Below are 14,893 nucleotides of genomic sequence, written 5' to 3'. Positions count from 1 at the left end.
TCTCTCATCCACTTCTATGTACTGCCATAACGTCCCCTCTCTTTGCCTTTTACCCTTCCCATTCTATATATATACTATGTGTCGTATAAAGTCAAACCTCTCTCTTCCCCTGCTGTGCATATAATTCTCTCTCTCTCTCTTTCTCTCTCATCTGTTCCGGTTATATGTATCATGATATAATGCCATCTCTCTCTCTCTCTCTCTCTATCTCTTTCCCTTCCAATCACGTCTCTCACCCCCTTCACTCCCTGTTTCTCCCCCTCTCTCTAAATATATTTCTACACCCTCTCCCAATCTCCATCATCATGCATGATCATGATCTCATGTTTCCTTCCCACTATTCTTGAATCTCTTTCAACATAAACCAACACAAACTTTACAAACGAAGGACTGAAGTATACTTTTATCAGAAAAAATTAGTTTATTTCAAAAATCTATCATTAGTATAAAATTAAAATACACAATACTTTGAACATGCAAATTTGTAATAAAACTTTTTTTCTATCGTACATAAAATAATTTTACTTGCTCTGAAACTATACAATACTATCTATTAGCAATAGACAACCTTGCTACATTCCCCAAAATAAAACAAATCAATATTTGTTTTGTTCAACTGAAATTAACAATAATTTTGCTGTTGTTTCCATTTCTCCATAACCATAAATTGATAACGGGAACGGGTTAACTACATTCTTTTTGGGAGTAAATTTTGTCAAGCTTCTCCAAGATACAAGACAATTCCCCTTCGTTTTAATTCATAAAGAAAACGAAACTTTTACAAGATACATTATGGTCTGAAGTGTACTTGTCTGGGCTTTTGAGAGTAAAGTAATAACACAAATATTTAAACAAAATTAATGTCTATGGATTTCAAGAAGAAAATGTAAAACTCTGAAATTCCTGTAACTAATAATATTAATGATAATGTGATAATGAAGAAGTAAGAAGAAGAAGAAGAAGAAGAAGAAGAAGAAGAAGAAGAAGAAGAAGAAGAAGAAGAAGAAGATTACTGAGTAAAAAGGTAAATGCACAGATTTTGTCGGGGATATTTAGTATGGGTTCGGGCACAAATTATTATTTCAGTAGATGAAGTCAAATTAATGTACTTTATATCATTATGACAAGTAGTATGAGATGAACAGAAATTGCACGGAATAGTACCAATTGAATTCCATCTTGACAGTTTGACCCGCAACCTTTGACATTTGACCCTTCGTCACTGCGTATCAGATGTGCAACTCTTTCATCACTATTAGTATGTAATCGTGATTCTGAAAATGAAGCATCGAAGCATACAGCAAAATCTTTATGAAAGATTCAAGAAACAAAACGCTCTTTCAGATAGTTCTAACCCTTACGAACTTCATTTTAATCCTCCAAAATGTATTATAATGCTTTAACATGGAAAAAATATGTCATTCCAATTTCAATCATTTTATTCTTAAAATTCGTATAATCTTCCTACCTAAACACACACCTGAACGATTACAAATACACCTCAAACATCCCAGCACTAAATATAATGCAATTCCACCACCCATTACGTAATAATCTTGCGATTTTTATACCAAACTTTCTCTGGCGATATAATCTACACAAAACCGACTGCATTTACTTTAAAAAAATGAGCCATGGGCTATCATATCGGTATCGTCATCATCGTCATCATCATCATCATCGTCATCATCATGGCGATATTCCGACCATGATTTGTCTCTCTAACTTTTAATCTTTGAGTCGTGTCATGAAGGAAGAGAAAGAAAGATGGTATCAGCTTATCATTCGCGAACGGCTGCTTCGTCAAGTCGATCTATGATAGGTTCAGTCTCGCGGTTGAGGTTGTTCAGTTTGGCCTTCTTCTGGATAGCTCGGAGCTCTTTCTCCCGTTGCTGCCTCTGCTTGATCGCCTTCCGTGCCCTCTTGAGTGATTTGATCTGTTTCGCGGTCAGGTCCCCGTCGGTGTTGAGCAGCAGCCTCTGGACTTCCTCCAGACCCAGCGCGATGTAGCCATCGTCCTGCCGCTGTCGCTCCCGTATCTGTTGCTCCACGCGTTGTTGCTCCGCCTCCTGCTCTTGCTGCTCAAGCTTTTGTTGCTTTGTGAGTCTCGGCTGCTTCGTCTGTTTGGTCTTCTTTCCCTTCACTGGCGCAGTCTGGAGAAAGGAAAAAAAAGAGGAAAATTCAGGATAAGCAAAGTTAATACCTAAATTCGATTGGAAAGGCTAGCAAACCTCTCTTTCTTGTCGCTAAAAATGGTATGTCAGGTTTAAGAAAAAGATGAAGTGGGGAGACTACAGTAAATGTAGAAGTCATATTCTGTTGTAATTTGCTCCGCCATAGTCATATGGAGTGAAATAAAACAATTTTGATTAGAAGATCTAAATTAGAACTGACAGTACTCACCATTGATTTTATTTATCCCCTTTGTTTTCGTTCAGAAATTGAAGAGACACCTTTTTTGTTTCTCTCCACATCAACGTGATTTTGGATCAATAAATTTGAATTCTTTATGATGCGAGTGTCTTCAATAACAAATCTAATGCAGTCAGTGCGGACTGGTTAATGGGATATTTGAGATATTTTCCCTTTGGTATAAAAGGACTGGTCAGTTAGTAATTGGAGGACTTGTAATAATACAGTGGCCCTTCATATTCAACTCCTCCTACCGAAAATTAGTCACAAACTACATCTAGATATTAATGAATTACGGTAGGTCTTTCCAATCCAAGTTGCTTGGAGTGTCATAAAAATTAATTTTTATTAAACTTGTAATCACCTCTGGTACGGGTTGAACCACGGTGACGTTCTGGTTTCCTTGTCTGTTTTCGTCACAGAGTCCGCAGCTCGGAGCACAGAACTTCCTCATGAATAGGGGGCTTCGAGTACACCAACCTCCCTTCTTCCACTCACGGCACTTTCGATGGACGTCTCGGCATTCTGATATGTGATACAGGATAAAAAACATTAGTTTTAGTCTCTTGGCATCGATGGCAGTTCCTCCAAGACTATATGGCCCGAATTCACAAAGGAGGTTTGTCGACAAATCTAGGTTTATGTGCGTCTTATGACGCGTTTCGACGCGTTTCAAACCAAGGTTTTATTAAAGAATTCCGCATTATAGACGGATATTTCTGTCTCCCTTCAACCCTACTCTAATATCCCCCCGAATATCCTAGATCTGCCTTTTCGAAGATCGTCATATACACGTACCTTCCACTTCTCCGCAGTGTCCGCAACTCTTCTGACATTTATCACGGAGTCCCTCCTCGTTGGTTAGGCAGTGTCCTCCTCGAGCCCACTTCTCACAGCCAGCATCTATGTCAACACAGGCTGTAATAAAAAGTATTTAACAATTAATAATATTGGTCTCGTCCAGTGCGATTAGTTATTAACAAAAAAAAAACAAAAAAATCGGTTAATTGCACAGTTTAACATACACTTTAAATAAAAGAGTTAATATTTTGCCTCATTTTCGCCCACAGTAGCCAATTTTAGAAATTATACGTTAGAATCATCATCCTGAAAGAAAAGTAAAACGTGAGCACATTTGTTTGCAATTGGTCGGCTCATCTTTTACCCCTTCGCTCGTATTATTTTGTCCATGTATAGACTTGCCGTCAGTTTATTTCGTTTCAATATGTTTTCTAGACGTTCGTGTCAGGGGCGGATCCAGCCGGTGGCGAGGGGCCCAAGAGGGGGCCCAATTCGTAAGAAAATACTTAGCGGAGACTCAGCCGGCCAGCCGAATAAGCGGGTGGGAGGGGGGGGGGGGGGTGTATGGAGCTCTTAAAAAATTACTTTTTTTCCCAGGGGGTGGCTCGTCTTCTTTTTCTTTTTTAAAGGTAAAAAAAAAATCCGCCCCTGATTCATGTACATCAATATCCCAAACAGTTTTTCATTAATATTTTAGACGAATAAAAGTCGATTTGGTCAAGTACTTTACAAAGAGGTTGAAGAATAATATGATTACAAACGACTTCGATTCAATGTCAATCTTGTTTCTTCATACTTTCTACAGGTGGACACCATTTGCAGCTGAGTTGGCAGTTCTCCTGCATGTAGCCCTGGTTGACGAGGCATCGGGTGGTCTTGGCCCAGGTCGGGCACTGGGGGTTGCGGTCCCTGCACTCGCCTGGTGGAAGGGGGTGTGACACCAACAAAGAACAGTTGGGCGGGGCAGGGAAGTGATTGGGCGTGGTCGGGTGTGGTGGTAGGGTGTGACGAGTGGGAGGGATAAGCGGGATAATGATAACATTGACAAGACAAAGACGGGATTGAAAGTAGTTTGCCATCGAGAAGAGAGAGAGAGAGAACGAAAGTACAGAAAGATGGAGAGTAGCACAGAGATATAGGGAGTTAGAAAGACATTTTAATGAAAGAAACGTAGATTTGCACACACAAGATAATGAGGTCAGACGGGACGAGGATCACAAAGAAAAACACACAGACAAAGGAAAACAAAATAAAAGAACAAAATATATATTTAATACAATTTCACAGAACACAGCATTTTAATTAAGGTAAACCTTTTTAAGGATGTAACCATGCATGGTCTTGAATCTGGCAGATCGATCTAATTTTGTACTTGAACTGAACTATTTAAAATATAATACGAATATAATAAATGCATAAATCTTCTTCTTCATAAAAGCTCATGAAACCTTCATTGTCTTCTATGTCATCATTTATGTGGAAATAGTCCCACGCAAATATTTAGCACCTTTTTAAAGGTTGCTATAAATATTCATTCAAACTTGATACGGGGAGTTTCGGGCGTTTCAGTCGTTAGAAAGTCACTTTCATAGTTTGACAAAAACTAACCATGCTGTGTCAAGATGCATGTCTATTATATGCTTGATGCAAATTACATAATAAGTCATCGGCAAGTTCGTCATGCAAAACAACGAATAACGTCATAACAATCATACTTTGAGATTTGTAATCTTGCATTTTGGTATTGAACAAGCTTACAACGTTTTCAAATAAAATCTATATGCAAAACAAGGCAAAGAATAGAGCCAACATGATTCTTCAATATATTTTTAAGTCCAAAGAGATTGTATGACAAAACTTGAAAATGCACGTGCTTTTCAAACTGAGCAATTTTACATCAACACACACACTGTACAACATAAAGAGAAGCATTCACTGTCACATATAATACATCATTCAATAAACAAATACACAAACACACCGATCACAACACAACACATTGTAAAGAAATATTTACTCCAAGATTTTTTGTGGTATTCACCTGTGGATAGAATATAAACGAATGTGATTTCCTAAAAGAGCAGGAATTGGGAATAGATATTATGCAATTTCAAAAAGCGTCTGTGGAATGTATGCTCGATTAATCTGCTCTTTTTTAAAACACGCCTATTATTTTGTTTTCATCTAGTAAATTGTTTTAGAGATAGAATTAGCAGGAGTGCATTTTATTACGAAAAGGGTGAGGAAATGTTAGATCTTTAGACAGAAAGAAAGCGTAATTATGTTGGCAAATATATTTTATTGTTAAGGGAATAACTAGTAATTAGGCCTACTTTTCAGCATTATAGTATATCTTTTCTTTATCAGGTATTTGAAATGTTTCAATAATATGAAATTAGGTTTGCTTTAAAGAAAGCGAAATTATTAGGAAGGTATCGTGCATCAATTAATAGTTAGACGATTGTAGAGATATTGATATCAACAGGTTGAACATTCACTGCAAAGCAAACAAACAGGAAGAAAACAAAAACAATTAAAATCACATTGGTTACAAACAATACAACATAAAATGCACCATTTCGTAATCTATTTAAATTTTTTTCGAAACCTTTAAAAAAAAAATGCAATGCATAAGTGCAAACGCACAATAAAGTTACGGAAATTAAAGTACAAATAGTAATTTAAAAATGGTTTGTCTTTACATCATATAAATTTCATGGCTCATATAATTATGATAAAATGTGAAATACTGATTTTGGAGATAGATAAACATACAAATACCTGCATTCAAAACATTAAGAGGCCACTCAAGCAATGTTCATCCATGTGAAGACCAGAGGGAAATTACGGACATCAATAATTGCAAACACAACCAGAACAAAACTATATCTATACATTTCAAACAAATTCAGACAAGGGTTGGAATATTGTTAGTCACTCCTCGTGCGGGATTTTCTGTTTCGAAGTCGTCGTTTTCTTTGTTTTTGTTTGCGTTTACGTGAGTTATTTTGTCCACTCGATGTGAGGAACCGCCCTCTGCGGTTTTGGTTGGTGCTGACGCTGTTATTGCTGTTGTCGTTGGTGCTGACGTTGGTATTGCTGTTGGCGTTGGTGCTGACGTTGTTATTGCTGTTTTCGTTGGTGTTGACGTTGTTATTGCTGTTGACCCTAGTACTGGAGAGTCGTAGACGCGAGCGCAACGACTGATGCGGTCGTCGCTTCGACGCCGGTAGTAGTTCGTTTCCCGCACCGGCGCCGTTCTGTTCGGTTTGCGTTTGCATGCCTCCGAGCAACGCGGGGTCGAACGTCCGGTAGCGACCGCTTCGTAGAGTTTTGCCGACGCGACAGAACCCGCAGCTGTACGGACATACGTCTTCCATGAACAGCTGTCTCGTGTGGCACTGGCCGTCAGCAGCGTACTGCTGACATCGCCGAGTTTTGTCCCGACATTCTGTTGGTAGAAGGGAATAGGTGATTTGATACAATATTTATATTTGATGGTTTCGGTTTGTATTTATAGGGGTACATTCAACTCTGCTGTTCGTTAAAGTACTGAGCTTTATAGAATACTATAACCTTTCCAGCTTATAAGAATATCGGCTCACACAAAAGTTCATTCCTGTCTAACGAACCAGATGACATTTTAATGAATAATCTGAGTAAGATGATATTGATAATGAAGCCCCTTCTCCAACCTATCAACATTTCCCTGAAAGTAATAGATTAAAGAAGTGACATTTTCAATCTTAACGAATGATTAATGTGTGAAAAGATAAAATATCTTTCAATTTCTTTAAAACTCATAATATAATGTAATCAACCGCAACGTCAAGCAAAGTCAATAATCTGTGGAGGCCAAATTGAATTTGGGGCGATAATATCCTTCCATTTTACTTCAACCATATGGCCCACCGCAGGATATTTCATGATAGATTCATGTTTTTTGTTAAACATTGAATAAATTTGCCATCTTACCTTCAAATCGGTTCTGTTTCTTGCATGTATCGCAGCTGTGAGGGCACTGGTAGGCCATCCAGCCCCGATTAGACCGGCACTCCCCTTTGAGGGCAAGCTCCCGGCATCGCTGCTGGGAATCCATGCATGCTGGTTATACATGAAGAAGATTAAAAAGGTAAGGGGAATATTCATCGGGAAACACCGTACAAAGAAACATATTTCTACAACTCCGTCAGCTGCGAGAGATCTCGCCCAACCTAAAGTGATCAACTATAACACTACTTTTTCCTAATCTTGGATTTTTTTTCAAGCGACATAATCAAATATCACAATCTTCATTGTAAGATACGGGTAGCCCCCCCCCCTCCCCCCTCCCCCCCCCCCCACTCAGTGATATTCAGGGAACGGGTATGTATGTTTCCTCTTGTTTAAAGCACCCCCTATCTCCGGTGTGTAAATCCATGGCGGGCCGGACTTTGTCGCGCGAAAAAGTACCCCTTTACCGAAGATTGGGGAACACGCATGCGGTCCCTCCTAACCAGGGGGGGGGGGGGGGCAGTTTAGGCGGATGTGAGACTTTTCCCAAACATAACTTCTAGATACTTCATATAATTCAGTATCCATTCCAAGTGATGCAAACTTTTGTTTCATATCTCCGCATTTATTTCATCGTGACACCCTCCAATAAAAATGGTTTAGTGACTGAAATAAAAACGTATTCAGTATATTATGAGACTAAGTGATGATCAAGTTGCCACTCATAGTACTAAATAATGTTTTTTTTTCTTCTCTCCATTACTCTTACTTTCAAATGTTGTAGAAAGCTATCTCAATTGAGATTTATTTACATTTCAAATTGCATTTTGCTAAAAGTCTCTCACATTCCTTGACATTTTCTAATAATAATCCGCTCCTGAATATGATAAAAATGATGGTTGTATTATGCTCAAATTGAAACTCGAACAGCCGATGACATTGATGTATTCTTACTTGGGTTTAGTTTTGGTAGTGAGCAGAAGTCACAGCTCTTCTTACAATGTACCCTCAGCCAGACATGGCCCGAATCACAGCTACCGGTTTTAGCCCAATGTTTGCAGAACAGGTGATTATCCGCACAAGCTAGAAACGCAGACAAGAAGAAATAACTTAAATGGATCGTCATGAATTTGAAGAGTGAAGGAAAAGAGTCTGAAAATAGTTTTGCTGTCATTTCTCTATTCAATTCATACTATAAATACATGCAAATTAATTTAAAGATATTAGACATTCATAATAACATTCAAACAAAATGATTTAACATTTTAGTACATGTGTATATTGCAATTTTAGTCTGTATTCAACGCTTTATTGAATAATTTCTTTAACAATGAATTTAATGTATTTTGTTTTCAAATAATTGAGTATTTGTTTTAATTGCAATTCATGAAACATTATTTGTAATACCAGCGTCAATATTTAGGCCTACATCATTTCCATTCAGTTTCTGTAAAATTCATCCCCCCCGTTTCAATGTTCAAAGTCGTTTTATGTTTGAATCATCAAAACACTTTCTGTCCGTAATTAAAAAAAACAATGAATTCGTATGTTATTTGAAAATAAAAACTATTATCTCAAAGAACTGATAAGCTTTATCATCATGTTTAGTTAGTTTATCAACATGAGAATACGCATATTAATTACCGATGCTGTATGCTACTTGCTTTTGATTACGTTATTATAAGTGTGCTTTTCAATAAAAGTTTAGTGTAAACTATTTACTAGAGCAACATGCAGAATAATCTAAACTCTACTGAAAGTTGGATGTGTTAGACACAGATAAGTTAATCGATGTAATTCATTTTAAATGTAAATCGTAATTTATTTTTCAATCTAAATTGAAATTTGACACTACATCACAAATTTCATCGAATAGTTAGATAGTTAGAAATACAAATCAATCTGGAGTGAACGTTTTAGAATGAGAAAACTAGTGTTATTTTCAATATCACACAATTATTATTAGAAAACTGTTAGACTATAGCCTACAAAATGAGTTATTAATTTCAAACCTTTAGCAAACCATGCAGTGCCATAGTCCATTGTTAGCCAATCCGTGAATCCATCAAGGAGGCGATTAGGATGATGACGACTACCGACGATGTCGACTACGATGAGTAAATATTCCATCTCATGCACCTCATGTCCATCGTCTGGGAATGTATTGTCAGTACCATTATGACATCATCGTCATGATGACGACACGCTTACGTCTCAATATGTTTTGACATCATCATTCAGGTTAAATTAGCGTTCATGCACATTCGAGTTCATGGAATATGTTGATGACGCAGGCTGTTAAAATTTATTAAACCGCAGTGGGCGATTTCTCGTGTTAATTGTCAACAAAAAACAGTTGTGATCTATTTTATTTCTAAAAATGTTCATTTCTTTTTCGAGATCTGTGTGCACTGCATTCATAGAATAAAACAAAATGTTTGTTGAAAGTTTTCAAAGATTTCTTTTCTACACAAGCGTACCCATCTTAGCCACTCATTGTTTGTGTGAGATAAATTTCCAGGAGTATCTATATCTTAAAATCCGTATCTTGACAGGATTTGTAAAAAGAATCTCCATTCTGTCAAGAGATATGTTGCGCCCACTATGGCCTTTTACAATCATCAATGTTAGGGTCACTGCAGGTCATATCGACCACGCCCATCCCTTGCGCACCCTCAATCTCCTCTGCGGTCGGTTGCGGTCCGCACAGCCCGCAGCTCTGCGGACACTTGACGTGCATCCAGTCCGGGTACTCGTCGCACTCCCCGATCATCGCCCAGTATGAACAGTTCCGATGCCGGTCAACACAGGCTAGAAAATGGGAAAATATAATCACAGAATAGATAAGAAGAATAAAAGAAAACAGAGGCGTGATTAGCTAAATCGTGCTGAAAGATTTCGACAACTATAGAAAAACTGGAAAGCAAATCGATATCGAACACTTTATGATGCAAAACGTAGGAAAATGGATTTGAAATAGATAGAGAGGGGTTGTATAGTATAAAGTCCAACGAACCTACTTATATTCAAACTAACAAATACCTCATGAGCACATTATGACAACATTTTAAAATAATATTTCCATCACAAGCTATGGTGAAGAAAGTAAAAAAGTAGAAAGGAACGATTTTTGTTTTTGTGTGTTTGTAATCACTAGAATTATTGCGATAATATATAATGATACAGACTACGAGTGTGTAAAATAATCGACCAAAATCATTAAACTAAAATAATGTTGAGTACATAGAGACGAAGAATGATATTTATACGGATGGGAAGTTTGTAATGAAGTGTTGTGGATCCGAAAAATATACAACTCAATACTCCTGGTGGAGTAAAACGAGATAAATAAAAGTAAGTGTAATTATCAAAAGAGAAAATGGAGAACAAAAGTCAGAAACTCAACAAACAAGAGAGATTGACAATAATTCCGATTTTATACACTAAAATTTCCATACTAAATCCCCAAAACGTATTCACCTGGTTCGATATCAGTATCCCCGCATAGTCCGCAACTGACAGGACATTTGATAGCCATCCACTCAGGATTACTTATACAGTCTCCTTCTGAAGCCCATGAACTACACGTATCATGCTCGTCAACACAGCCTTGAGGTTTAATCCAACCTAAGAATGGACAGTACCGAAAAGATTTAGATTAATTAATTAACTTTCATAAATTACAGCGGACTGTAAAATAAAAATTGCGTTTCTATGAAGTAAACACGAGTCCTAAATGTGGTTATCTGAATGACTGAATTGTGAAAGTGAAGTTGTGTTTAGTTTACTGCCGTTGCGTTGTCGATTAGGCAACAAGGATTCCATAAATATAGATTAAATGGAATAGTAAATCCCCATTTTCTATTGCCCACCTTGTCCTGTTTCTTCTAAAATGATTTTGGACAATGTGAAAATGACATCCCAATTTTACAGCAAACAAATACAATGCTTTTTATACAAAGTTTATACAATATGTTTTCTACAGCGGAGTGTGAAGGTCTATTTCGTTATATGGGTCTACAATATATTTTATATTTGTTTCTGCTTGTATGAACAGATTTTTACCTGTGGAATTTACAGAGCCTCCGTAGAGTTCTCCTTCAGCATGGATTTGACTTTCCACCCTCGGGTTTCCCTCGACATTACTCCCTCCATCCGAGTCCGAACTCTTTTCATCGTTTGTCCTGTCGCCAAAATCTTCTCCCTCACTGGCTCCAATCTCTCCTTTCCTCCCTCTCGTTTCTCCGCCACCCACTCGGCTATTTTCGTCACCCAAGACGCCCATTTCGTCATCCACTCGGTTGACCTCGTCACCCGCTCGTGTTGTCTCGTCGGTGATGATCCCGCCCTCGGAATCCACTCGGCTTTCATCGGGCTGGTCGGTGATGGTCACGATTCGGTGGCTGCACCAAAGGCAGGTTCTTCGGCAACGTTCGGACATCCACTCTTGCCGATCCTTGCACATGTTCTGTGCTGCCCAGAGGGCGCAATCCATTGTCGTATCCTGACAATCATCTGAATCTGTACGCCCATGTGAAGGAAAGAAATGGCATGCAAGGGGGGTATTTGAGGACGAAAGGGGATGGCAAGAAAATGATGTCATAGAAATAAGCGGGGGATCATAATATAATGTTCGCCTTTAAGATGAATAGGACATAAAATTATATAAATGATTTGAGCGTTATGCCTTCGGCCACTTAACTTTGGGAAGGCTATATCGTATCGCAGGAAATTATAAAGGATGCTATTTCTGGGGTTTATGGGGTTGTTAAAAAGATTGCAAACAGTGTATAGCTCGGGAAGGAAATAGTAGCGATAGTGTATAAGTTTACAAGCACCAGGTCTGTTATACAAAGATGAAAAATTCATTTATAAAAGCTTTGAATTAAAGGCAAGGTTGAGCAGAGGAATTGATTGGAAATTCTTCCAATTAAGAGTGGAAATAGGTGCTAATGAATAAGACACAATTTTGGAGTTAGCCAAAAAGGTTCCTGCAATATTTGCGAAACATAGTTTCACTAGCACTCATAATGAAGAAGCATTGCACGGGAGTGTCGTGGTCGAGTGGTTTAAGGCGCTTGACTTGGAGATGCGAAGGTCGAGGGTTCGAATCCCGACACGGCACTAATATCCTTTGGCAAGATATTAACCTGCACTTGCTACTCTCCACCCAGGTGTTAAATGGGTACCCGGTAGGATGCGACCGTCATTGTTGGTCAAACAGTTTTTGAGCGTCATGTAACGCCTGGCTGGAATGCTCCCCAGGGAGTGGAGATTGTGCACACATTGTGTGCGGGTAAGCACTGAATCCAATGACCGGGGTAATAATATATTTGTAAAAGCGCTTAGAGACATTTGTATTTAGCGCTATATAAATTAAATTTATTATTATTATTATTAATAGGCTTTAATTTATGCAATAATTACCATTATCTTGAGAAAAGAATCATAGATAGTTCTTTGAGAGAAGTAATTGTTAAAACCTGCAAAAAAAATATCTTTGAATCATACAACTTAGACAAATATAATATCCATCAAACCACAACTCAGTTATCCACCATCCAGATTCAGAAACACTCTCACCAATCATAATTCCCACGCAGCGGGAATTAAACAAAATAAAAAATTATGCACAATTGTTGCTCATTTTACATTCACATAACCATTCGCATGCAATTTAGCCGTGTTTTCCCTTTTTTCTGCATGACATTCAACCTACGACATTCGACTTTCATCGGCAGACGACATCTGAGCGATCATTTATCGCTATATTGTCCATAACATACCGGTATCGATAATGATTCTACCGTCACCGCCAGTGCACACGTGACAGCTACGTCTACAGTGTGCCTTCATGAACTTTGAGTTGGTTCGGCATTCGCCCAGCGTTGCCCAATCGTAGCATAGCGTGTTGTCGTCTTGGCACGCGAGCTCTGCATATAATGATAAAAACAAATCAAAGATTAACTAGAAAAATATGTTTTTTTCTTCAAAAGTTTGAAAATAAAGGGTTTCTCGTGAAGAGGTGAACATACATGTACTTGATCGACTTACATCATCAAAGACGGGCAATTCGGCATCTAAACATTCTTTAATAATCTTGAATAAATTGTGTCATCAAAGATGGTCATTTTCGCTTCAAAACATGGATTGCATGATAAATTATATCGTCGAAGACGGAATTTTACTATCAAAACAAAATTGATTCAATTGCAACATAATGTTGTCACGCTATTTTGACAAATGGATTAGCAACATTAGAGAAGAAAACAAGGAACATTCATGTGGATATTTCTTAGTAATTCAATTTCATGACGAGACAGAATGAGAGATGAAAACACGATGCCCTAAATGAAATCATTCAAAGAAAAAAGACGTAACTTTTACCCCTAATTGATAATTTGGTTCACAGTCATAACAAACATTGACGAAGTCATGATCATATCATCATCGCACAACAGTTTGTGGATTACTATATGTCATAAACACACCTTAAATATGTTTTGACTAAATCGATGCAATTATTGAATTTATATTGAATTAAACATTCATATGAACATAAATATTAAAGGTACTATGTCCCTTTTGCAGCCAACCTCAAACTCTGTAGAACTTTGCAGGAATTATGAATATGTCATGTATGTCCTATCTGTGAAATTTAATCGTTAGCAGTGTCCTCATATTCAAATTATGCAAGGAAACCCGTTTACTTGCTAGACTTCACTGTCAGACACTATTGAGTGACTAACTGGCTTTTTTTCTTCTTTGGTAATAACATACATGAAAAGAGTTGTAAAGGGTACATGAGCATTTGTCTACATCAATAACCCACTTCTTGTGATGGCCAAGATTAGACTGATTGAATCTTTGCGCAGCATAAAATGTATGACCATTCGGTACGATTGTCTGAAAATCAAGACTATTACTTTTGGGCTCTATAGCCCTAAAGTCGATTTGACAATTAATAGTCGTTATTTTCCCACTTGAAGACATTTTCAAGCCCCACCTTTTTAGGGAAGTTCTAAATTAGTATTATCTTTCAAATGCAGTTGGAATTTAACTTTTTCATTTTTTGGGCCTGCAAATGGGACATAGTACCTTTAAGTGCGTTGTAGGTGGGCTTCAAAATGTTACGCTCATGAACATTTTTCAGAATGTAAATAGCGTATAAAAACATTATATTGAAGGCTGTTCAAGAAAACAACCATGACAAAATAGCTTGATCTTCCCCTCAAATATCTTCTATAATTGATACCACAACATGACTATAGCTTTAATCTAATCTTCCTCAAACAACAAAAATACTGTACTTTAATAGATGAAGCAACATGTGCATAGAAAAATAAAAAGATACACATCTATATTCTCTCTATGTGGTGACCTTTACACGTGATCTCTTTGTTCTACTTTTGAAAATACCAGAAAAATGTATTTTATCTTTCATTGCACCAATCCACCTAAAATGTGTATATACTCTCAATCCAACACACTGTCAGTCCCCCCCCCCCAAAAAAAAAAATGGGATCGCCAGAACATTTCGGGGCAAAAAGAGCTGGGAGGGGGTATCTTACATATGTATTATCTTATTGTTTATTCATTTACTTACCACTTGAGGGATTGGACATCCTTATCAAAGACGGATGTGTTTCCAATAGGGGTCCCCTCACATTCCCAAATATGAGTGGTA

General features: G+C 37.6%; 1 protein-coding gene across 1 annotated transcript in view; it reads right to left on the bottom strand.

The window, feature by feature from the left end:
* Window positions 1–398: 398 nt before the first annotated feature.
* LOC581452 overlaps window positions 399–14,893 on the bottom strand; it is a 52,812-nt gene continuing 38,317 nt past the window's right edge. The window contains exons 11-21 of the mRNA XM_030975647.1: window positions 12,993–13,139; window positions 11,272–11,727; window positions 10,687–10,833; window positions 9,880–10,017; window positions 8,161–8,289; window positions 7,189–7,317; window positions 6,212–6,664; window positions 4,010–4,132; window positions 3,211–3,330; window positions 2,777–2,937; window positions 399–2,153 (exon numbers count right to left, since the gene is read on the bottom strand). Coding sequence (XP_030831507.1) covers window positions 1,782–2,153; window positions 2,777–2,937; window positions 3,211–3,330; window positions 4,010–4,132; window positions 6,212–6,664; window positions 7,189–7,317; window positions 8,161–8,289; window positions 9,880–10,017; window positions 10,687–10,833; window positions 11,272–11,727; window positions 12,993–13,139 — 2,375 coding nt within the window. The 3' untranslated portion in view covers window positions 399–1,781. The remainder of the gene's footprint in view (window positions 2,154–2,776; window positions 2,938–3,210; window positions 3,331–4,009; window positions 4,133–6,211; window positions 6,665–7,188; window positions 7,318–8,160; window positions 8,290–9,879; window positions 10,018–10,686; window positions 10,834–11,271; window positions 11,728–12,992; window positions 13,140–14,893) is intronic.

Source organism: Strongylocentrotus purpuratus, unplaced genomic scaffold (assembly GCF_000002235.5).
Source record: "Strongylocentrotus purpuratus isolate Spur 01 unplaced genomic scaffold, Spur_5.0 spur5_scaffold_8, whole genome shotgun sequence".
Lineage (NCBI taxonomy): Eukaryota > Metazoa > Echinodermata > Echinoidea > Camarodonta > Strongylocentrotidae > Strongylocentrotus > Strongylocentrotus purpuratus.
This window is presented reverse-complemented; position numbering and strand designations above follow the sequence as displayed.